The sequence below is a fragment of the Beta vulgaris genome, chromosome 5 (genome assembly GCF_026745355.1).
Source record: "Beta vulgaris subsp. vulgaris cultivar EL10 chromosome 5, EL10.2, whole genome shotgun sequence".
In the NCBI taxonomy this organism is placed as follows: Eukaryota; Viridiplantae; Streptophyta; class Magnoliopsida; order Caryophyllales; family Amaranthaceae; genus Beta; species Beta vulgaris.
In genome coordinates, this window is record NC_079206.1 from 36,844,964 (window position 1) to 36,871,204 (window position 26,241).

Genomic DNA, 26,241 nt, shown 5'->3' on the forward strand with positions numbered 1-26,241 from the left:
AAGATAATTTTATTGGGAAAAGATAAACTCATCAGGTAATTGATTACTTATCAACAGCTAAAAGATAAATTTTACGCAACATTTAATACTTATCCGTTAGCTTAGGCTACCGTTGAGCTACCAGTATTTAAGGATCTTCCAACCCTTCCTGAAACTTCACTTTACTCTTTTGCGAACTCCTCTTCTTCTCAAGTAAAACTTCTTTCTTTCGTTTGCTTCCTCAGGAATTTTTTAGATCTTTTCTTCTTCTCTAATGGGTAGAGCTATAGATGATGTTGCTTCGTCTGTCACTGAGCGAGATATAGAGGTGCTCAAAGTTCTGGGGGTTTCCTTGAAAACACTCAGATTATCCTTCCCACTCCCACATGCAGGCCCGAAACCTGCCCGGAAGATTACATTTGCTACTATGAGCATCCTTTCTATCTAGGGTATAATTACGAATTTTTCCCCCTCACTAGGTCCTTTATGGAGGTTTTGCACCTATCCCCTAGCCAGCCGATGCCAGCTTTTTGGAAAACCTGCTTGACTTTAGAGACCTTAACTAAAACATGGCACAACCTTCTCTTTAAACGAACTTTTGACTGCCTACAGTGTTAGAAAATCAGGCAAGGGTTTCATAACTTTTAGGGCTAAGGCTCCCTTCCCCCTTTGATAGAAGGTACAATCGCATCTGATTCCATATGGAAGACTAGGTATTTCTTCGTAGTGAAAGATTCGCTGGGCGAAGCTGGGAGCCCTCTAGTTGGGGGTTGGTCTACTAAAGGTACCTATCTGTTCAATTTGCGTTTTGCTCCTAAAAATGAATTAACTAGGTTCTTACCTTGTTTTCCTTGCAGGTCTTGCCCCATTGTCTCCCAGATACCCGAACAAGCTGAGAGACTACCAGAGCTGCTTAATTTCCCCGTTGAGGAACGCACCTTCACAGCTCCCACTGAGGTTCCGCCCCTAGACTCTAAAGCTTCTTCTCGCACCAACTCGATGTCAACAGGTAATTCTAGTTTGCAAAGATTCTATTTAACTTATAATTCTTAGACGTTAGGCCAACTAGGTTTTCCTTAGTCATACAGCTCCAGCAAGATCTAGCAACTTGTCCGACGAGGACGCTATGGACAGGCTAAAGAATAGGAAGAGATCAACCGCTTCTTCTGGGCAATCTCAGGTTGAGAGGGTTCCTCGCAAGCACCTACGCTCATCTACCATCCCAACTACAATTGATATCACGACTGATTCTCCTAGAGACGAAGTCCTTATGAGCTTCCCTGCAGACTTCCTAGCTGAAGAAGGCCTAGAAGGTGGGATCTGGCCTGCAGCTGACAAGCTCGTGTTTCCAGCTGCACAAAAGAGGTTAAAAGGACAAGACCCTGAGGTTGTCTTGAACCATGCTGTTCAGCTATCACTACAGGTTAGAACTTTACGATTTATTATATACAGCAATATTATTGTTGCTGTTATACTTACTTTTCCTTGTACGCCAGCTTTCCAGAGTTGCATAGCTGCCAGGGACAGCTTGCGGACTGTCGCCACTCTTCAAGATAAGGTGGCTCGCCTGCAAAAGGACAACTTGAGCCACCAAGCTAAGCTGGAGAGGGAGAAACGGTCCCGGTGGATGCTGAGAGCAGTTAGCTGCTGAGCAAAATTAATTGAAAAGAGAGGCTGGAGAAAGATGAGAAGATAGCTGAGCGGAAAAGAAAATGCACGCCTAGTGCAGCTGTCAGAGATGCTGAGGAGAGGGTTTAGAATTCAAGCTGAAGCAAAATTATTGAAACTGCGAAGCTAGCATACCTGATAAAGTTCAAGAAGCTGGATGACAAGGGTGTCAATTTTTACATTGACAGATTCCTCAAGCTGGACTCTATGGCTGCACTGGAGGCTCTAGCTACAGGTGAACAAAGCAAAGACTCAGACAATCTACAGCTGAATCTCCTCCTTCCTCAACCAGCCAGAGGGTGCTCTCCGAGTGAAGGACAAATTGTGGCGATGATGCCAGCGTAGCTTCTTAATTTCTCCATCACTTTATCGGATTTCTTTCTGGAACAATTTAGTTTTAATCAGCTTTGGTACTTTTACCATTGTCCATGGGGGCAATGTGTTTTTGTAAGAACATATTTTCTTTTAGCTATTTAATCGTTTGGACTTATGCTTTTGCCTTTTGATCTTAGCTTTGATACTTTGATAAATACTTAGTTACATGCATGCTTTTTGTTCTTAGATATTAGAACAACATATTTACCTGGGTGTAAGGTTGTTCAACTTAGGTTGGGCCCGTTTCCTTGGTGCTACGACCATTCAGCTAATTCTGGGTGCTCTAACCCTTAGCTGCTAAGCTGGTGCTACGACCTTGCAGCTGGATCTGAAATTCCAGCTACCCACCTGGGTGCTGCGACCCTTGCGTTTACCTGCGTATGAAGTGGACTTAGATGGCTTGCTGTACAGCATAATCAAAAGTACTTAAGTCTTTGCAAAATTAATTGTTGTTTACCTGGTGGACCAATGCTTTGTGCAAAACAATGGTTGCCTTTAAAGATTCTGGCGTCTTTGGCCCGGTAGTAACCTGGTAATGCCCCAGGTTAGAAATGATATAGCTTAAGGTGAGAAGCGTTCCAGCTTCTAGGTACTGCTTTTCCATCTTTAGTAGTTAGCGATAAGCTCCTTTTCCAACTACTTGATCGATTAGATAGGGGCCTTCCCAGCTGATCCTAACTTACCGCATTGACTCTTGGGTATTCTGGAAAACTTTCCTTAGAAACCCAATCTCCTACCTTGAATACTTTGCTTTGACATTCTTGTTGAAGCTACGAGCCACTATTTTGCTTGTCAGCCATTCGTATTAATGCATTTTCTTAACTCTCGATGGAATCTAGGTCTAGCTAAGCTCTTTGTCGTTGGCTTCAGGAGTCATCAATCCATATCTAGCTGTAGGGACAGCTACTTCCGCAGGTAACCGCCTCGCACCCATACACAAGTGAGAAAAGGAGTTCTTCCTGTGGCGCCTCTTGGTGTTGTTCTGTTTGCCCAAGCACCTTAGGTCATTCTTCTACCCATTTTCCTTCTTAGCTTTTAGGCGCCTTTTAATGCCATTGATAATTACTTTTTGCTGGACTCAGCTTGTCCGTTAGCTTGCGGTATCTAGGTGTGGAAGTTATCAAGCTGATGTTCCATTCGTGACAGAATTGCCTTGTCTTGTCACTTATGAATTGTGATCCGTTATCACAAAATTTCGCTAGGTACCCCGAATCTGCAGATAATGTTAGTATGCAAAAAGGATATTCTTCTTTATCTCTCACCTGCTGGAATGCCCCAGCTTCGATCCATTTGGAGAAGTAGTCGTGAGTGCTAGCATGAAAACTTTTTGCCCTGGAGCTACAGGTAATTTCCCCACAATGTCCATGCCCCACCTCATGAAAGGCCAGGGTGTTAAGGTGGGGTGCAATATCTCAGCTGGCTGATGTGTCATGCCTGCGTGTTTCTGGCAGCTTTCGCATTTTTGCACATACTTCTTAGCATCAGCACGCATGGTTGGCCAATAATACCCGTATGCTAGGATTTTGTTTGATAAGCTTCTTCCAGCTGCATGAGACCCGCATTCACCTTCATGGAACTCCTTGAGTGTGGGCTCCCATGGTCTTTCTCCAAGCATCTTTGTAATAGATCTAGCTGGCGCAAGCTCTTTTGAATAGAGTGCCGAAATAACATGATATCTTGTGGCTTTCATTCGCAGCTTCCTAGCTTCCAGCTTATCTTCTGGCAAGATGCCCCTCTCCAGAAAATCGATGATTGGCTGGGTCCAGCTATGCTTTCCTGCCTGGCTGATCTGCTTGCACCATGTTTACCTCTTTGCTAATAGCTGGCTCAGCTAGGTGGGTATAGGTATTGATTTGAAATCGCATTTTCTGAGTGCTGATCCGAGGTTAGCTAGGGCGTCGGCCTTGGTATTCTGGTCCCTTGGGATCTGTTTTATGCTGAACTCTTCGAATAACTTGGCTTTGTCTTTGGCTAGCTCAGGTAAGAGGCCATTTTAGAATCTTTAGCTGCGTATCTCCATTTACCTGGCTTACTATTAGCAACGAATCACTGAAGACACGCAAACTGTTAGCTTTTAAATCATGTGCTAGTATCATACCTGCATTAAGGCCTCATATTCAGCTTCATTGTTGGTAGCTTTAAAATCGCAGCAGATAGCGCGTACTATCATGTCCCCTTGTGGCGACTTTAGCACTATACCTAGACCAGCCCCTCTGAAGTTTGAAGATCCATCCACTACAGCTGCCAGAGCCTGATTTACCTACTTTGTTAATGTGGCGCACTTCTTCCTCAGCGGTAGCTGCTAGTCAGGGCTAAAGTCGCCACAAAGTCAGCTAGGGCTTGCGATTTTATAGCTGTCCTGGGTAGATACCTAATGTCATGTGCACTCAGGGATATGGCCCATTTGGCCATTCTCCCTGAATGCTCAGGTTTTCGTAATACTGCTTTGATGGGGTAATTAGTCATAACATGAATGGGGTGAGACTCAAAATAGTGCTCAACTTACGAGATGCCATATATAAAGCTAAACTATTTTTCAAGTGATGTGTACCTGGTTTCAGCATCTAGCAAGGATTTGCTAACGTAATAAACTGGGAGTTGTTGATTTTCAGCTTCCCTGGCTAGTACCGCACTTACCGCTTTGCTGCTAACAGCTAGATACAGCTGGAGAGTCTCTCCTGTAGATGGCTTTGATAATAGGGGAGGTTGAGCCAGTAGGCCTTCAGATCCTGCAATGCAGCTTCATGCTCATCTGTCCAGTTGAATCCTTTATTCTTTTTTAGCACGTTGTAAAACAGTGGCACTTGTCGGATGATCTGGATATGAATCTGTTCAGCGCAGTACTCCTGTCAGCTTCTGGACCTCTTTCAGGTTTCGTGGTGACTGAATATTGATTAGTGCTTGCACTTGGCTGGGATTGGCTTCTATTCCTCGCTGGGTGACTATGTAGCCCAAAAACTTGCCTGCTGGGACACCGAAGGAACACTTGCTAGGATTAAGCTTCATCCCATACTTCTTTAAGACTTCAAAGGTTTCCTGCAGGTGGTCCACATGATCCTCTGCTTTCTTTGTTTTGACCAGCATGTCATCTATATAGACTTCCATCGTGTCCCCCAGCTGCTTCTCGAACATCTTGTTGACTAGCCGCTGGTAGGTGGCACCCGCATTTTTTAGCCCAAAGGGCATTACCTTGTAGCAATAGATGCTCTTTCAGTCATGAAGGCGGTCTTTTCTTGGTCTGCAGGATCCATTAGTATCTGATTGTAACCTGAGTATGCATCTAGGAACGTTAGCCTTTCATGGCCAGCTGTAGCTCCACCAATGCATCAATATGTGGCAGCGGGAATGGATCTTTGGGGCGCCTTATTGAGATCTGTAAAATCGATGCACACCGCCATTTGCCATTTTTTTTCCAACAACCACCACGTTAGCTAGCCAGTCGGGATATTTGACTTCTCGGATTTTGCCAGCTTTTAGCTTGTCCACCTCTCGTTGACTATCATATTTCTTTCTGGAGCAAACTTCCTTCTTTTCTGCTTCACGGGCTTTGAGTTAGGATCGACGTTTAGCTTTGGGTATGATGTCAGGCTCAATGCCTACCATATCTTCATGGCTCCACGCAAAACAGCTTACATTTTTCTTTAAGAATTCAATAATCCGCTGCTTCTCCTCAGCTGGCAGGGATGCCCCAATCTGCACGGTCTGCTCTGGCTTTGCTGGGTCCAACGCCACTTCATCTACATCTTGATCTGTTGGCTTGGCTGGCGCTGGACCTTGCTGTAATTGCTAGATAGATTCCTTTTTTGCTTTTAGAGATATGCTATAGCATTCCCTAGCCAGCTTGCGATCGCCCCTGATTTCTTGTACTCCCCACTTGGTAGGGAACTTAATAGTCTGGTGATAGGTTGAAGGTACAGCTCGCATTTTGTGGATCCATGGTGTCCCCATTATATGTTGTATGCTGAGGGACAATCTACCACATTGAACCTGGTTTGGAGGTTGACTCCTTTTGCATAGGTGGGCAACGATTTCCCGAGCGTTGTAGCTGGCTCGCCATTGAACCCGAACAGAACGGTTGCTTTCCTGAGGATATCAGCTTCCTGCAGCCCCATGCTTTCTAGAGCACTTTTGAAAATGATATTAGCTGAGCTGCCATTGTCTATCAAGACTCGCTTCATGAGGCAATTGCTGACGGTGAGAGATGACGAGGCCGTCATGATTATCAGCTTCCTCATCTCCATCTTCTTCGTCGAAGCTGATGGTCATGCTTCTGAGCTTTTTTCTTCAGCACTCCTCAGCGGGCTAGGTGAGTTTTGGAACCTTCTCGAGCAAATCTCTTGGCTGCAGAGTATGTTAGTCCACATATTTCTGAACCTCCAGAGATAGAATTGATTACCTTATCGTGTAGGGGCTCAGGTGGCGGATGAGGCTGTTGCTGGCTGGGGCCAGCTTTATCTTCTGCTGCCCCTTCTTCCCCATCAAGTGCTCGAGATAGCCCTTCTTGAGCAGCCATGCCACTCCTTTTTGAGAGCATTGCATTCTTCTGTTCGATGGCCATGGTCGCCATGTAGCTACACCACTTGGTGGTGTCCTTCTCGCTGTCTGGTCTGTCGCTTTTGCGAGGCCATACTAGCGGTTGTTCCCAGCTTTTCTAGTGCGTTTACTACGCCTCCTGCATCCACGTTAAAACAGTAGGAAGCAATGGAAGGGTAATCGTATTAGTGATTTACCTGTGGCCTTGCTGGCTACGTTTTACTTTCGCGCTTCTGATATGGCTGATGGCGCCAATCATCTTCTTCTGGTTCTGGGATTTCCGATCGTAGCTAGGCTCGCTCACGTACCTGGACGCCTCGTCCTCCTCGACACGTATCTCAGCCATAGCTCTGGCCCTGACCTCTTCGAATGTGCCACATGGGTACCTGGTCAATTCATAATACAATCTAGATTTATAGGTTAGTCCTCTCCTGAATGCTTCGATAGCTGTGGGAACATCCAGGTTCTTGACAGAGATCATTTCCTTGTTGAATCGATCCAGGTACTGCCTCACAGCTTCATTGGCTTTCTGGGTGATGCGGTACAGTCGCCGGTTGCTTCTCTAGGACCTCTGCTCTTGCAAACTGCATATAAAACTTGTTAATTAAAGCAGCAAAATTTTGGATGCTACCTGGCTTAAGACTTATCAGCCATCGAAAGAGGCCCGATAGGGTGGCCCGAAGGACTTGCACATGGTGGCCTCAGCAGATGCTCAGGAATGGACAGAGTCCACATCTTCTGTTTATATTGAGCCACATGGTCATAGGGATCCGCAGCTCCATCATACAGCTTGTGAGGCTGGGTACATTGATCTTTTTGGGAATCCTGGCTCTTGCGATTTCTTCCACGAAGGGGGATTGGCGTAGCCATCAGGAGATTCTTCAGCCACAGGGGTGGTGCTCCAGGTACTTCGTCAGCATGCGAAGTATCTTCCTGTTCTGAGATTCTAGGAGCGCCATTTTCTAGCTGCGGATCAGCTTCATCTGCTTCATCGTCGGACCTAGCTGCTCCATCTTCACCTTCATGGCTCGGAATCCTCGAGATCAGACTTAGGAATTACGTTCCGGATACGTTGTTTGGTGTTTTGTTACTTTTGACAGAATCCAATTCTTTTGAGGCTGTCAATGGTCTGCTGGGCTCAGATTGAGTGCGGTGAAGGTCTTTGAGCCTTCAGCAAGCGCTTTCATTGCTTCAGCAGAATCGTCAGCCATTTCAAAGTTGGGTTGAAGTGTTTCTTTTTGGGATTTTAATGAGAGTTTAGCTGTAGAGCCCCACGGTGGGCGCCAAACTGTTTATGCCAAATTCTGATCAGGCAGAACTTAGCTGAGGATCTACAACTAATGCAAATGCAGCTAGAAATGATAAAAGAATGCTACGGAATTAAAGAAGATGCAAAGAGAGACAAAGACACCAAGAAATGGTGACGCGGAAAACCCCAGGAAAAGGGTAAAAACCGTGGGTGAATTGAGTCCACCAATCCACTATGTGAGAAGATCACAACTTACAGCTAACAGCTAGCAGCTTATAGCTTATACTAGATACACTTGTGAATATTGTAATTGTAGAAGAGAGAGAGAATGAAAGTAAGAGCAATGTAAAGACTTGTGTTTTACAGAATGTTTTCCCTTCTATTTATACTAATACATTTGTATAACGTTATTCCCTATTTGAACGTTGTATAACAAACTTCCTATGAAGTGCCACAACTCCTAGAATCAAGGGAGATCTTCTCTTCTGTTGGCTAACCATTCTTCCTATTTTTTGGCCCAACGTCATTACTTGACTTGGTCTTAGTTAGCATCCAATGTTTCCAACCGGATTATTTTGCATTCTTCATCTCTGCTTGCTGTAGCTGCTACCTGATGCTCTCTAGCTGTGACAAACGCATTACCTGCAAGTTTCAGCTTAGGAAAATTTTAGGACATAACACTCTTCATGATAATTTTTCTTAGTGCTTTAAATTCTTTTTTTTTTTTACTGTAAACTGTAATTTGATGTTCTTGTTGATTGTTAATAAATAATTTCGTTTTGTTTGTTTGTTGATTCGTTTTTTGATTTTTTCTATTGTAAATTTCTTGATATATTTAGGAGTAAAAAATTGCCAATTTTTTTTGGGTCAAAAGGGCTGCGGTTATGGTCAAAACCGCGGCCCTTTGTACAAAGAAGGGAAAGGCCGCTACGGAAAGGGTTGCTGGCCAAAATCGCAGCCCTTAGGCCTGTTTTAACCGTATCCCTTCCGTTTTTTCCATTAGTGAAGTAAAACTTATACAACAATTCTAAGAAAGCAATTTAAAAATAGTAGAGCTTGAAATGATGCTACTCTAATACCGTTTGAGTATCTAAAGAAAAAAATACGAATAATTTCAAATAAATACGAAGACTATATTTTATATTTTTGACGTAGAAAAAAAAAGTATAAAAAATACGTTTAAAAATTCGGATATAATTAAAAATACGTACAGCTTGTAGTAAACTCATATGTAGTCGGTCGTGCAGATGCCAATAATAAGTTGAGAACGCGTGTATATCCTCACTCTTGTCATTATTTGACTCCGTATGGGTATTTAAAGAAAAAAAATACAAATAATTTCAAATAAATACGAGACTATATTTTATATTTTTGACGTAAAAAAAGAAACAATAAAAAATACGTTTAAAAATTCTGATACAATTAAAAAATACGGACAGCTGTAAACTCATCTAGTCATCTGTAGTCGGTCCTGCAGATGCTAATGATAAGTTGAGAACTCGTGTACATCCCCCTCTTGTCATTATTTGACTCCGTGATTTCCTTACCTTCTAAGCAAACGAACTTCCAATTGTCCATTAATATACGTGTTTTCGTCTGATTATCTTTCAGCATATCTCAATTATCTTCGCGCCGTGGGTCAATGTCAGCTGTCTCACCCCTATTTCTATGCTAATGCATCAACAAAACATTCAGCAGTCATTGCTTCCAGGTAAAATTGCAATTTGCAAACCCCCTTCCTTTCTAGAATTTTGATTGAAAATCAGATTCGGTTCTTCTAATGATTACTCTTATTTGATTAGAGGGAGATAAAAATGAAGCAGAAGAAACAGAGAGCCGAAGATGGAGTTCTGATCAATATTTGGGAAGTACAAGTTCTGTAATTCCTACTGCATCGTTAGCTGGAGCTCAACTCAGCCTGGAGAAAATTCGAACCCGATCCCTGTATTCGGACCAACACTACCCGCCTTCTCTCCATGCGCCGTTAATCACTTCGCCGGAACCCCAATTTTACCCTGCTAGTATGACATCTTTGCTTTTATATTTGGTGTTTAAATTTTTATTTTTTTATTTAAAGACCTTGTTTAGTATAATAAATTTATAAATTTGTAGTCCCTTTATGTCAAAATATAATACATCTTCCGTTTCATTTCAATTGTTATACGTAACTTTTCACGTATTTTAATGTAAAACTTTGATGATATATATCTCTAATTTTAATAAAAAAAATACAGATTAATAAAATATATTCTAAAACAAATCTAACAAGATCTCATATGACTATGTTTTTATTCACGTATAAATTACAAATAAGGGTCAAAATGTAATTTGTAAATACCGTAAAATGTCAAAGTCTAACCATTAAAATGAAACGGAGGGAGTATTTGTTTGTGTATTTCTTCATGGATAGTGGAATCTTTTATCACTAGGTAAAATTATACGCTTTTTGCGCCAAAAAATGAACAGATTATGAGTTTTAAAACAAGAGGAAAGAAAAGATGTGTAATGGTTAATGAAAGTCAAAGATTCCAAATTTTATTAATAAGGCTACATTTTTTCATGGAAAAATGTTATCAAGAATGTGAGACTTATAAAATAGAAAACAAGCATTATATTTTGGAACATGGAAGATAGAAAATGACTAAATGAGCATTATCTTTTGAAATGAAGGGAGTAAATATTTTGAGCGTAACCAAAAGATAAAAAGCAAAAATAAAAAGAAAAGAACCATTATGTACAATTTGTTGTTGTCAACATTTTATGGTTGTAACTTGTATATATGACAATTTATATGAGCAGCAGGTGATAGCATAGTGGTATTGACATCACTTTCGATTTCATATATCTTGGGATCGAGTCTCACCTTTTGTGAGGATGAACTAGTTTTTTACCCGCTCGCGTCAGTAACAATAGATAAATATGTTATTTTTTTTATTTCATAATTTATTTTGCTATTTTTCGTAATGAAAAATTCACGTCGCGACGTGATAAATAAATTTTTTTTTGAAAGCTTTGAGTTTTAAAACAATACTTTTAAAGGAATTGTGGTAAGAGAATATGACATCAATATTCTCTTGTAAGTTACCTAATAAGAGAGTTAAAAATATACTCCCTCCGTTTTTTATAATTGCAACATTTTTTTAAATGATTGTTTCTTTTTTAATTGCTACATTTTACTTATTTGAGGTACTTGGCCTACCATAAAGTAATACTTTAATATTTGTTCTTCTCTTTTTCCATCCAATAGTACTATTTTTTTCACATTTTCTCATTATTTTACATTAAATGGATCAAAAAGTACACTCCAAAAAGCTTGAAAGTGACATTGCATAAATTATTATGCATATAACAATGTAGCAACAAAAAAAAAAAACGGAGGGAGTATGTACTTGTTAAGTCTTTTTAGTTAACTACAATTATTACAAGACTATTATATTTTATTTGAAACATTAAACAACAAAGTCATAGTGTATTGATTACTTTTCATTTCAAATATATATATATATATACATATATATATATATATATATATATATATATATATATATATAAGGGCAAGATCACATGAGAATGCTCCTTATATGAGAAATGAGAATGAATGTCAACCAGGGAAAAAAAACGCGGTCGCGGTCGCGTTCGCGGGAACGGTCGCGTTGTCGCGGGAACGGCTTGTAACGGCGAAATAGAACGTTTCGCGGCCGACGCGGCATGAATTTTTTTTAAAAATTCACATTAATATGTTTTAACCTTATTTGCATTTTTTTAGTTTATGAAGCATTATTAGAACATAATATAATCAAATCTAATAGAATATCATGTTTCCAACTATATAATTAAATCATAAAAAAAATTTGGCTAATGTTTGAAAGGAACGGATGTAACGGGGATAAAATCGTTCTAACGCGGCGAGTTCGCGTTACGGAACGGACAACGCGGCGAGAAGTACGTGAATTTTATTATGGCGTTCCGTAACGGGATTTCGCGGAACGGCAAATCCGAAATCCGTTACAGAACGGCCGTTCTGTAACGGAACGGGAGAGTTTTAATTCCATGATGTCAACCACACGATTGGATTAGAGTTACAACACTTGTTCATTAGAGTTATACCTTCCTAAAAAAATTTGAGCCCGAATTTTTTTTTTTTGAATTTTTTTTTCTAATATTCTTTTTTTGGAGTTACATCACTTTTTCATTAGAGTTACATCACTTATTCATAAGAGTTATAACGAGTAAAATTCATTCTCATTTCTTATGTAAGTATTCATTCTCATATGAACTCAATTCTGTATATATATATATAACAATCTATGTACATTGAGTCATAAAGATTGTATATAAAATCATCAATTATGTGAAAATTAAGTATCAACATCATCTCTTAGCTATATAACATGCTGAAATTTTGATTTTAATACTATACAACAATATTCGATATGAAGTAGTATACAACATACTTCCTCCTTTCTTATTAATAACAATGTTTAGACTCTTACACTATTCTGGTCCTTCACACTCTTCTTTGACCTTGCACCCAAAAAAAAACTCTCCTTTGACCACATATTGTGATTTATATGGCAGGAATATAATCATGCGGGAACTTCTTAGATAATGTTAATATTTTATAATTTCTTCTTGTAGATAATTATAGATATTAATGGTCAAAATTGAAAGTTGGGAACTTTATACTCCCTCCGTTTCCTAAAGATGTTCCCTCTTTCTGGTTAAGTGCGTTTCCAAAAGATCTTCCCTCTTTTACTTTATTCCTTATTTAGAATTTTTTTTCCCTTTTTTTACTTCCTTTCTCTCTCCTACTTTAACCCCTTTTGATTTGTTTATTTATCTTAACCCCTTTCTCTCTCCTACTTTACCCACCTCACACCCCACACAAATGGATCCTCCTTGGTATTAGTAGGAACAGTAACAAGAAAGATCTTTAAAAACGGAGGGAGTATGTTGCAATTTATATAGAACGTGAGAAGTATGAAACACGCATCACTTTTTCTAGTATCTTAGAAGTTAGAAATTAATATATATAATTCATAATATAAAATTATTATTGACCACCTTGTCTACATAAGTACTTTAATGAAAATAATTTTATACTGTATTATATAAGATTAGCATATAATGTAAGAGATTTATGGTCAAAGCTCATTTCCGGAGACAATAAAAAAGCAAAGTTGGAAGTTGGAACCACAATAGAACAATGAGGAAGTAACATATAGAAAGCAGAAATATTTTTTCATAATAAAAACTCCATTCATTAGTAGTTGTTACAATCACAGCCCGTTTGGTTAGTGGTACTAAATGATAGTAGTGGTAATGATTTCTAGTGTAAATTTGTAAAGGCATTCTCATGTCAACATCCATGGTAATGCTAAAATATCCCAAAACACCTATTTTCTTCCTAAAGTTTCATTGCCATCCATTACTACTTAAGACGGTGGTATTGAGTGTTAATGAAAATTTATGAAGAAAAACTCATGTTTTGACATCTAGTTTCATTACCATGGATATTAACTTGAAATATCTTCAAAAATTTACTCTAAAAAACATTATTATTACCACCATTTAATACCGTTAACTAAATGCTCTTCTAATCTTAGAGAGAGGTAAACCACTTGTTTTTTCTGGTAAAAGTTTATTTTGTGAGATTATCATGAAAAATAAGCTTATAAAGCTCAAAGTTGGCTCACTAGAGGAAAATGTCATTGGTAGGCTTTTTGGCTCAATCTGGTGGTATAACTTAAAAGCAGCTCTTTGTATCAACAGAGGGAAGTGAAACAAATGGGCCATTAGAGAGCACTAGTGGCTGCGTTATTGCTGGAATAAAAGCGACATGCCTAGGGGGTTCTAGTATAGTGGAAGCTAATTTCATACTTCCTCCGTTTTTTTATAGATGCTACATTTCCCTTAAATGGAAATGTCAAAATAGATGCTACATACCATAAATGGATTCCTTTTCACCATAAAAATCTTAAAATACTATTAAAAAGTGGTGGTCCCCCACCTTCTCTTTTAAAATACTCATACTTTTTCCTTAACAAATGTTTTTTTATTCAAAAAGTGGTGGTCCCCTACTTTCTCTCTCTACCTTTCTTAAAAACCCCCCACTTTCTCTATGTAGCAAGAATAAAAACACGGAGGAAGTAGATTGTAAAGACGTTGCTAAATACTGAGTTAGAATTTTCAGAAGTGCACTGATCTTTTTGTTCACCTAATCCTTCAGATTTAGTACTAGAGCTTCGATTCTCTTAATATGTCGACAACATGTTCAGGGGATTCTGGATTTACAGAAGATAGTTTATTCCCAGCTTTTCAACTTAGAAATTTCGGAATTGACTGATCTTGATGTTCAAAATATACCTGTTATGTTCGTATGGTACTGATCAAGAACACTTTTGATTAAGGGGATTCCTCATATATTTTATTCTTAGCTATTGATCAACAAATGCTGAGTACTAGAAGTAATGGATTGCTGGGCCCAGAGCTGATAGGAGAGGAATCCGTATCTTTTTTTTCCGAGAGAACCAAAGTTACGAAAGAAGAGGTCTAATTAACTATAGGACAAAAGAAGAGTGATCAAAAGAATGATTTTGGATATTCTGTTCATGGTTCCTATCTGAATTCAGTTGCTCAGTTGACACTGACGGCCTGGTTGTTAGATGGTTATAAATGGTGATAATGGAAATGAATTTGTGGGTAAATTTGTGAAGACTATCATTGTCCATTTCCATGATAATGCTAATTTATCCTAAAGTGTCCACTTTCCTTCTTGAATTTTCATTCCCATCCATTACCACCTTGTAGGTTGGTAATGAGTAGTAATAAAAATTGCTTCCCCTTGGAGACAGAAACACAAGTTTAGGAGTGAGATTGTTTGCCCATGGAGAAAAAATGCCTCCCCATGGAGATATTTTAAGGGTGCTTCCTTAGATAAAATTACACTTAAAATTCATTCCCATTACTGCAATTTATTAACAACTACCAAACGAGCCATCAATATTCGCATATGCTGGCTTTTAAAATGCAAGTTTGTTACCACATAATTGTTTACATTAGATTTGCAAATGAAGTAGTTTAAATGTATAATGATTGTACAATTGAGAGTGGATAGAACGACAACACATCCTTCATGGAGGGTGAGATGGGCAAATTTTAGGGGAAAGATGTATCAATTTGGATATGCAAAGTCCTCAGTGTGTTGCTCATGCATGACTTATGAAATTCATAAGATTATAAGGGAGTTGGTTATCTCAGGGCTTTCCCCTTGTGCTCAGGGCTACAGCCTACAAATAAAAAATTTATATCAGAATTTAGACAATTCACAGCATACATTTTTCTATAGAGTGTGTAATTTGGTATTTGCTTTTCTTTCTTTTCTTACGATCTTTTGATTCTCTAAATTATACATGCTTATAATTCTCTAAATTATACGTGCTTATAATTCTCTAATACAAATGTTAACCTCTTAGTCCTTGGGCAAGCTATTGAGCAAAAGAGTGGATACGGAAGAGATTTAAGTAGTGATGTCAGTGCGTTTCAAAGGTATGTATGAAGGTGCACTGTAATATTATGTACCTGCTGTTGATACTACAATCTGCAGCATTCATTTTTCTTGTCATTCCTGGAGTTTTTGCATATTTATTTTCATTTTCTTTTTAAGTTTTCTCTATCAATTCTAGGATAAATATGTTGATCATGGCATTTTCACTTTAATCAAGACTTTTTAATGGATTGATCTTAAAATTCGTATTTTCGCCAAAATGATAATCTCTAAAAAGAAAATCTGAAGCGAATCCCCCAATTTTTTTAAATCTCTATTATATAAGCCAAAGGGGAGCTATGATGTCCCCCAATAAAATGTCTTTTTTGTCCTTAGCTAAATATATGTAGTTAATTGTATATTCAGATTTTGTATCATTATGTCCTTTCCTAATCTAAAAATGGGTCAAAAATTACAATAATAAACTAAATAAGCATTAATAAAGTAACTGGACATAATGAGAAAAATGATCACTCAATAAAAAATATTACAAATTTAATTTGACTACAAAACTTTACAACTAAATGTTTATCTCAATATCTAAAAACTTTATAGATTACAGTAGTTTGTATAACAATAATTATAAATCACACTTCTATAATTATATTTTGATGAGATTTATTTAAAAAAGACCTGAATAATCGACGCACGCATCGCGTGCATAGAAGACTAGTTGTCCTTTATTGTAAGAGACCCTCATTTCTCTTTGGAGGTTCGATCTTTAAGATTCCTATCTAAAGCATGAATTTGTGTATGAAAAATCTGTAGTTGTAAAATTTTGGAAAAACCTTCTGTTTTATGCCTCCTCAGAAGCTAGAATGAATCTTATAATTGATAATTATTTCTTCCATATTGGCCTAACTTTTCTGTGAAAGATAGAGGTTTGACGAGTCCTGCAATCATGCTATTTTTATCTCCACTAATAGGATGATCAGCTGCAAAGCACCTAGAAGATATATTGTGATCTTTCCTCTACAAGTATCTTCTATTTTATGCCTTGAGGGTTAAAAGTCGTGTTTGTTTCTCATGTGTTTATCAAGCTCCTTTTAGTGATTTGGTATAGTTGAATGGCAAACGATAAGGGGAAAGGAGTTAGAAATGATAAGTGTTGTATTGAGGGAAAGGGAAAAAGGTGAGAGACAGAAAAAAGAACGGATGAGATAACTAGAATTAGAAACATGTGGGCGGCGTGACCGCTTTCTTTAGAGATTTCTTTCAAAGCCATTCAAATCATGGTTATAATACATTATGCTGTATTGCTTATTGTATACTTATTTATAAGACATGACATTTTGTGGAAATAGCAAATTAGAGATGTTTGGAATAATTATTAATGATAGGCTTATTAGTAAAAAACTAACCCCCTTTATGTAAAGAAATTATATGAACTCCTCTTTAAGTTGCAATTTCCATTCTAATGTACACCATTTTGCAGTTTTGTAATAGTGATGCAAAGAGTCATGTGGTAGTTGGTTGTAGGCGCAGTTGATCTAGTTGCGAAAACCAAACCATAATGATGATGATGGTGGTGGCAGTTGAGCATGGACATAAGAAGTAGGGCCGAAGGGGACATAAGAAGTAGGTCCTTTTGTTATCTTATCCTTTAAGAAAATATAAGAAATATGCAGTTTAGCAAGGCCAAATCATGTCTTGTAATTTCATTCCACTCCGTGTGTTTTTATAAAGTCCTACTTTATAACTAGGGCATTTTGGTTGCTCTTTAACTCTAGCGGCCTGGTATGGAAGCCTCATTACTAGCTTCTTTTCATCAGTAAAAAGTTTATCCTTAGACTCTTACTACCTCATTCTTGATCATATTTCTTATTGTATGGTTGTGCATTGATTTTTTGGAGATAGTCATATACAAGCTTATACTTCACCTGGTGGCTACCACTAATCTTGTAACAAACTTTTCAGTTAGTTACTATTGCTGAAGAGTTAGTTACTCTTCTCAACTTATTCTGTTAGTTATAACTATAAATAGACCTGAGGGTCTTCTTAGTCATTGTAATAGTTCATTCTAGTCATTACAACTGTTAATAAAATTCTCTCTAACTTTTTTTCTCTCTGAGATCATTCTCTGAAATATTGCTGAATATTGAAACACTCTCAATCTCATAACGGTATCAGAGCTAGAATTCATGAATTCTTAGCTCATTTTCTTGCTGGGAACGTCAGATGCGTTTATATCTGATCTGGAATTGAAGTAGTTGATTCTTTTCTCTGGAATCTATCAATCTGTTGATGAAATTAGCTTGTCAAACTTCGTCAAACATCAAGGTGCTATTTTTCCTTGAAATCTGATCTTAATTTCATCTAATTTCATAGTTGTTAGTTGAAATATTGATTATTTGTTCAATCTGAATTGCGATCCTCTGATTGATTGAGTTTCTGCAAAGTTTTCTCTGAATTTCTCTGTGTTTCTCTGTTTTTCCTAATTGTTTCAGCTATAATCTCTGAATTTCCGCACATTCTATCTGAAATTTATTAGATTATTGTTGAATCCTTCTGGAATTTGTTAAATCTTCCTTGAACCTCTTTGAAACTCTTTTAAATCTGAGATCATTGCTTCATTTTTTCTTGAATCATTGCTGTTAATATGGCTGAATCTCTGAATTTACCTACACCTAATTCTTTGGATTCTTTACCTCCTAATCAAGATCCTTCGAGCATCTTTTACATACATCCTTCAGATACAAATGTTACTCAAATAGTGTCAGTAAAGTTCAATGGAACTGGCTATAATTACTGGACACGTTCTATGTTGATAATGTTGTCAACTAAGAACAAACTTAAGTTTGTAGATGGAAGTATTGAAGTTCCTGATATTGGAACATCTGACTATCTGAGTATAAGTCTTGGGAGCGCTGCAATAACCTTGTCATTTCTTGGTTACACACTACTCTTGACAGTACAATCAAGAAAAGTGTGTTATTCTTCACTGATGCTTCTGAAATATGGAAAGACTTCGAAGATAGGTTTGGTCAATCTTCTATGACTCAAGTTTATTCTCTTGAACAAAGGTTAGCAGATCGATTTCAAGGATCTATGAATGTTTCAGAGTTTTATACTTTGATTAAGACAATATGGGATGAATTACATGATGCAAATCCTATGCCTTATTGCACTTGTAATAAGTGCACCTCTGGCTTAACTCAGAAAATACACACTAGAGAACAAGAACACAGACTCATCCAGTTCATGATGAAGCTTAATGATACTCTTTCCACTGTTAGAGGCAACATATTGATGACACAACCTCTTCCTAAATTGTCACAAGCGAATAGAAGTTTTACTCAGGAAGAGAGGCATAAAGAATTGACTCAAACTTCTGTGAGCACTTGAGTCTTTAGCTTTCATGGCTGATAAAAATAGATATAAACCTCCTTATTCAGCACAACAGAAACCTTCTTATGGTAGTACCTTCCACTCCACATAACATCTCAGTTGAGCAGTACAATCATCTTCTTTCCTTGCTCAACAATCAGCCACATTCTCCTCAGACTCCACTCACAAATGATGACAATGCTGTTCAATCTGATACTGATGGCAGGCAAGCAATGTTTCATATCTTGCATGCACACTAATTGGCTGTTGGATAGCGGAGTATCTGACCACATATGTAATAACATATCATGGTTTCACTCTTATACTCCTGGACTCCTCAAGGTAGGCAAGTATCTATACAGCATGTTGGTTCAATTGTTCTAAATCAGGATATCACTTTACACAATGTATTACATGTGCCTGACTTTCAGTTCAATCTAATTTCAGTGCATAATTGTGTAGAGAATTGAATTGTCCCATATTCTTCACTCCTGACAAATGTTTCATTCAGGACCCTTCTGAGAAAGGAACTTAGTGAGGGTGATATGAAGATACTATATAAAAAAAGGGTATCATTCATCAAACAAGGTGCTTAAACACTCCACAATAAAATGGAGTGGTAGAATGCAAGCACAGGCATTTACTAGAGACAGTTAAAGTTTTGTTTCTACATTCACATGTTCCTGATAAGTTTTGGGGTGATAGTGTAGTGTGTGCAGCATACTTAATCAATAGAATGCCCCTTTTCAGTCCCAATAATATTACACCATATGCCAACTCTTCCAACACCCTCCTTTATTAACACATCTCAAAACTTCTAGATGTGTTTGCTACATTTCCACCACAAAAGTTCATAGAACAAAGTTTGATCCAAGAGCTATACCTAGAGTTTTTATTGGATATTCTGTTACACATAAGGGTTATAAGGTATACAACTTAGTCACTCAGAAAGTTGTTGTTTCAACAGATGTGTCTTTCCATGAAAGACATTTTCTTTTCCATCTTGCTAACCAAACAAATCCTGATCCTATATTCTAGATTGTTTTGATAAACCCTTTCCTACTGATATCATTCCTAACACTAATCAACCTGAATTCAACACTGAACAATCTCCATACTCAACTGATTCACCTTCTCCATCACAGATTTGATAATTTCATTCATATTTTGTTTAATGACAATCACCTATTAGCTCTTCTTCTTCCAGTCCCATTTCACAAATAACCTGGTAGACTTAACCCCTTCTATTACTGATTTCTTACCTACTTCTCCAAATTCTTCTTCTTCACTACCATTACAACCAGTAAGAAATTCTTCTAGACCACATAAACCACCTGCTTATCTGAGTCAATACTACTGTAATACCATTTCTTCTTCATCACCAGCACACTGGTGCAATCTTGTTTCATTTGATATCCACCATCACATCAAGCCTTCCTTTCAGCCCCTTCTTTTGATCTCACTGAACCTCTATCTTATGAAGCAGCAGCTGCAATACCTGAGTGTTCAGAGGTTATGAACAAAGAAATACAGACTCTAGTTGACAATCACACTTGGGATTTGGTGGATCTTCCACCTTGGGAGAAACCCATTGGAAATAAATGGGTTTATAAAGTAAAACTTAAACCAGATGGCTCCCTTGATAGATGCAAAACCAGATTAGTTGCTAAAGGCTTTAATCAAAAGTATGGTATAGATTATGAATGACACTTTTTCTCCTGTGGTGAAGATGCCTACAATTAGGTGTTTGCTCGGTCTTACTTCATTCAGAAAGTGGCCTGTTTTTCAGTTATATGTCAACGATGTTTTTTTGCATGGTGACTTGAAAGAAGATGTTTACATGAATGTTCCTCTTGGGTTTCTTAATCCCAAATAGCAATTTTGTAAGCTAAATAAATCACTCTATAGGCTTAAGCAAGCCGGAAGGTGGTGGTTTGCAAAGCTAGTTGAAGAACTCACTGGACAAGGGTTCCTACAGTGCAAGAATGACTAGTCTTTTTCGAAAAAGTGAAGTTTATGATATCACTATAGCAGCAGTTTATGTTGATGACATCCTATTGACATGCACTGATTTTGATGCTATCACTTCACTCAAGCAACATTTGCATAAAACATTTATCATCAAAGATCTTGGTATCCGTCATTATTTCTTGGGCATTGAAGTAGGATATCTATCTGAAGGTATACCGAGTCAAAAGAAGTTCACTACGGAACTTTTGACTGATTGTGGCTTAGATTTATCTAAAAAGGCGTCCACGCCTCTTCCTACAAATCTGAAACTACATGCAGATGAAGGCACACTGCTTCCCAATCCTGAATATTATAAGTCTCTAGTTGGTAAGCTCAACTTTCTTACCCACACTAGACCTGATCTTTCTTTTGTTGTTCAAAGCCTTAGCCAATTTATGCACAATCCTAGAGCTTCTCATCTCCATGGCCTACATCATACTCTCAGATATGTACAGCAACTATTGTCCAGGTATTCTCTTAAAAGGAAGTAATCAGTTGGTATTACAAGCTCTGTCCAGATTCTAGGAAGTCAGTCACTGGTTAAATCTTGCTCCTTGCTAATTCACCAGTTTCTTGGAAATCTAAAAAGCAAAGTACACTTAGCAAATCCTCATATGAAGCTGGGTATAGGGCCATGGCTTCAGCTGCATCTGAAGTTGCTTGGACTGTGAGGTTATTAGAGGAAATTGGTGGTTCACAATCTTCAACCTGTCACTCTTTATTGTGATATAAGAGTGCTTTGCACATAGCCAAGAATCTGGTCTTCCATGAGAGTACCAAACACATTAAAATCAATTGTCATTTCACCAGGAGAAGATTCTTGAAGGCTTACTACAATTGTCTTTTCTACCTACTCAATCTGAACTAGCTGATGTTTTTACCAACTGTATGCCTTCGCTTCAGTTTTACAAGTTATCCATGTTGGGATTGTATTATCCTGCTCATCCACCTCCCAACTTGAGAAGGGGGGGGGGGGGTTTATTGGAGATAGTCATATACAAGCTTATACTTCACCTGGTGGCTAAAACTAATCTTGTAACAAACTTTTCAGTTAGTTACTATTGCTGAAGAGTTAGTTACTCTTCTTAACTTATTCTGTTAGTTATAACTATAAATAGACCTGAGGGTCTTCTTAGTCATTGTAATTGTTCATTCTATTCATTAGAACTAGTAATAAAATTCTCTCTAACTTTCTTTCTCATCTGATATCATTCTCTGAAATATTGCTGAATATTGTAACTCTCTCAATCTCATCGTGATTAAACCATGCTTATCCTGCAACCATAATCGTAGAGCGTTGAGCTTACTTTATTAGCCAGTATTCTAATCCATTGAGGATAGCTGGTCTAATTGCTATCCTGGTTAGAAATTGTCACTTGATTTCTGGTATTCTCGTATTTTAAGAACTCCGAAGGAGCTCCTCTCATTATGTAATCCAAGGAGCAATTTTCCACCAATCCCATAAGTTGTAGTTATCATAAATAATTGATCCCAAAGCATTTAAAATGCCTAACTATATTGTGACAAATCTAAAATTAATCATAGACAATTAGACATGAATCTGATGAAGGGTACTTCACTTTAATTTTCTGTCTACATATTCCTAACAGTAAAGATTTTCCTTTTATATTCAATCCTTTAAGGTTTTCCTCAGAAAAATGGAATAGATAATGAAGCTAGTATATTGGTGCTGAAACATTTTTCACCTCAGCTAAGCTTTTGTACTACCGAAGTTAGCATGTTTGCGTTTTCAATTTAGGGTTTAAGCGTGCAGTTGCTCGATTGGGTAAGATTTGTAACTGCATCAAATAGCTATTCATATATTGAATTTCCAAGTGTTTAAGTTGATAGGAACATTGGTTACTCTGCTCGTCAGGCATTAAATTATGTACTGGAGATGAAAATCTGTTCAATAGCTTTGTATTTTGACTTTTGTTTAGTTGTCTTTGCAAGTAAGTACGTATTGCAGACTCTTATATTTTCAACTTAACTGCACAGACAAGTATTGGATGAAGTAGAGATAAGAGAGTTGCTTATTGATCATGTTGGTCATCATTGTTGCTGGGGAAGTCGTCCTGCCCGAACATGGAAGATAGAGATGTTGGAGGACTGTAATGTATACGTAGGGACTTTGGATACTTTTACAGAAGAGAGGGAAGTCATTAAGGAACATATCCCCTACCATGGCGGCAATGTCGACAGGAAGGGTAGTGTCCCTGAGCTTGGGGTCTGGGAATTGGATCTGAGGTCTCAGTTCCCTGTTCTGTTCACACCCGAAAAGGAAACAAGAATCAAAGTTCCACATTCAGAAGCCATTGAGAAGTGCCCAGGTATATATATGCACTATTTTAGAGATCTTGATTGGAATACAAATGACACAGCATTAATTTTGTTACAGGTTGTGATGGTCGAGGGGATACTCCATGTCCGACATGCAATGCAGATCAAGAACCTGGTTATTACAAAGAAAATCAGATGACTCCATGCACTTCCTGTTATGGAAGGGGTTTAATTGCTCATACAGATGGTTCTGACACAATGTAAGCTTTCAATCAATTGTTTTTCATAGAAGACAATTTCGATAACAAGGTAGCTGTCAGTATTTCCTTTCATTTACGTACTGGTTTCATTCACACATTGCATGTCTTTGTACAGTTGCATGCAGTGCAATGGTAAGGGGAAGATTCCTTGTGCTACTTGCAGCTCTTGTGGATTGATAAAATGCATTGCATGCCAAGGTAGCGGCTCTCTTCTTTCTCGAAGTATTGCAATCATCAAATGGTAAGTGTGGCATTTTGCTTAGTTGTAGGTTGGGGCTGTTAGGATCCATCTTTTATCAATCTTTGTTTGTTATTTGTTATCAATTTTTATTACCAATTTTATGGAGAATTTGTTTGAGTTGTTGTGGTGACATCTACATATCGTCTTGTAAGATTGGAGTACCCTAAGAATCGTAATGTTCACGTATTCAGTGATTCTGATTTCCTATGTATTTACCAAAGGTATTTGTCCTCTGAATTATAGATTACTGTCGGGTTCTTGCCTCTCTAATTTTCCTTTTCTGGCTTTTACTGTTCCTTTTTTTTTTAATTGTCTGAAATAGATCTCTTTCTGTTCCTCTTCATTATGGGAGCATCAAGCTCGAACCTATCCTGAAATAGAGCCACATAGGCTGCAGTTGGTTTTGGACATGTATTTCATATCTAACTTTCAGATCTAACAATAATGAAGTTTGATGCGGTAGCAAATGGAGTCGGTATATGTGTATATCAGAATGTATGGAAGTTTTATTGTGGGCTGGTATGGTTGTGCTTGTGTAACCTTTAGCCAATCTCAATTCAGGTTGTACATCTTTTTTTGCTTCTATGGATGCTAGTTCTTTTTTACTTCCAATGCCTATGATCTATACTTAACACAGCTAGTCTATGTGTCCTCTTCATGGCCCTCTGTAATTGGTTTGTTTTCATCGATCCTCTGCAATTGGTCTACCTATAAATTTTGACAGAACCAAACCACACATAAACTATTGCTTATCAAGCTAAGTGGCAAGGTATCTGCACCTTGCTTATTTTGGATTTTCAGTTCATGGAAAGTAACTATAAACATGTTAATGGACCCTGAGAAAAAAAAACCAATAATTTTGGGCTTGTTCATCTTTTGACGAATTAGATCCTTTTAAGTAAATTCATAACAAGCTTTTCGTCTCATCTTTGGGAAAAAACGGTATATGAACATGAATGTAGTAAAATAATGAACTGAATGACATGACCTTTTTTACAGGAAGACATTTTCAACTAGAAAAGTCAGTGCAACCAGAGCAGCCTTTGTTCCCGATGATGTCTTCCACAGAGCTCAAGGAGTGCAGCTATGCAATATGCAAGCTTATCAGTGTACTCCGGCCTTCTTTACCGATTCCTACTTTCTAAACAAATTCTCTTCTGAAGTTATTGCTGATAGAGCTCCTGTTCAGCCAACTGCAAGGGTCATCTGTGAGCGGCATACTATATCTGTTGTACCAGTGACACGGATCACCATGTCTCATTCTAGTCGCTCCTTCCATTTCTATATAATAGGTTTTAGCAGAGAGGTTTATATGAAGGATCCCTATCCTGCTCAATTTTGCTGGGGCCTATGCTCATGCTTGGAGTGGCTCAACTTATAGTTGGATTTATCACACTTGTGTGAATTTGAACTTAAATCTTATTACCTTTTGTCCGAAAGGTTGTTAGTGCGACTAGGAGGATGTTTCTGTGTCTCATTAATTCGTGCAAGTCATTATGATTTCCCTGCTGTACGTTCTATCTCGCACTAATTCTTTATTAGAGATGTGGTATTTTGTACCTGTAATAAAGTGAAATTTAGTTTTTGGACCCGTGCATATTGCACGGGAAGGTTTTTGTTTAATAAGAATGGTGGTATACAAACTTTATTGAATAATATGAATAGTTAATAGTTATCTATCAAACTCATTTTTTTCTATCCCAACCAAAAAACTCACACTTTTACACAAAAAAAGAAACAACTTGAAACTCATCAAAGCCTAGTTCATCCCGTTCTTTTCTTTAGCTCGGCACCCCTTTACTCTCTCTCTTTTGTAGGTGTGGTTATGAATATATGATCCAGTTAGCTATTCGGTCGATTCGATCAGGTTGATACACGATTAGACGATGCTCCATTGCTTTGAAAGTGCCTCACTTGGAGTTGGAAAGTATATATAGCTCGTTCTTAGGGGTTGTTACTACAAATGTGATGGTTTGCATGGTGACAACCTTGGACAACAAGCAGTCAAGCATAGTAAGTTGAGCGTGTGATTCATGCCTTACTTGAGTTCTAATAGTACTCTTCATACCCAGTTGTTTTAGGTTTTGGCTCACAAGTTTTTATATTCAACTTGAAGAAGGTTTTTCTTGTTTTAATCGGAAATCTGAAAATTTTCTGCGGGTATGGATTGAAAATTTTCATTTTCGGATATCCAAAAATATCAGAAACATGTGAATAATTATAGAAACATGCGAATATCATATCTCAATATATCCACTTTAGTAATCGAGTATAAAAAAATTTCAGGTTTCATGATTGGATATATGAAAATATCTATAATCGAACTGATTTTTTTTAGCTTTTCATAGAAAAGTTTAAATTTCATAGTTATCAGATATCAAGTACGATCCGAGATTTACGATTGGATTGGATCGGATCGGATAATTCGAAATGAATACCCCCTAGTCTTTTACCCCCCTAGTTTCTCTATACTCCGCAACTTTATCCAGCGATGACCACCTCACCTGACTCCTGACTGCAGCAGCACCAAAGTGAGCAGAGGATAGTAAGAGTTGTGAGAAAACAACTGCCAAGAGGATAGAGGAAAAAAAACCAAGAGCATAGAGATAAGAACTACAACAACATTGATGTGAGAGGAGGAGCACCATTCGCCGCCTCGGACGTCTTTAATTCAAACTGGTTCTTGGTGTGTCTTAAATTTGGAAATTTGTTCTTGATTCAGAATATGGAAATCTGGAAATTACTTTGATTCAAGTTTATTCGAAACTGTTCG

The 26,241-nt window shown here is 37.7% G+C and overlaps 1 protein-coding gene across 1 annotated transcript; it reads left to right on the plus strand.

Moving 5' to 3' along the window:
- The first annotated feature begins 9,315 nt into the window (after positions 1 to 9,315).
- LOC104908325 (uncharacterized) lies at positions 9,316 to 25,143 on the plus strand. Its single transcript, XM_010697418.4, has 7 exons — positions 9,316 to 9,515; positions 9,607 to 9,825; positions 15,280 to 15,352; positions 22,686 to 23,017; positions 23,086 to 23,227; positions 23,343 to 23,468; positions 24,468 to 25,143. Exons 1-7 carry the CDS (start codon positions 9,473 to 9,475, stop codon positions 24,847 to 24,849), a joined length of 1,317 nt encoding a protein of 438 aa, XP_010695720.1. The 5' UTR covers positions 9,316 to 9,472; the 3' UTR covers positions 24,850 to 25,143.
- Positions 25,144 to 26,241: the final 1,098 nt, after the last annotated feature.

Bases quoted from the DNA above. Each gene is read 5' to 3' on its own strand.
- LOC104908325 (XM_010697418.4), top strand. From the start codon at position 9,473: ATGCTAATGCATCAACAAAACATTCAGCAGTCATTGCTTCCAG. The intron at 9,516-9,606 runs GTAAAATTGCAA...TTATTTGATTAG, and splicing joins TCAGCAGTCATTGCTTCCAG to AGGGAGATAAAAATGAAGCA. The intron at 23,228-23,342 runs GTAAGCTTTCAA...GTCTTTGTACAG, and splicing joins ACAGATGGTTCTGACACAAT to TTGCATGCAGTGCAATGGTA.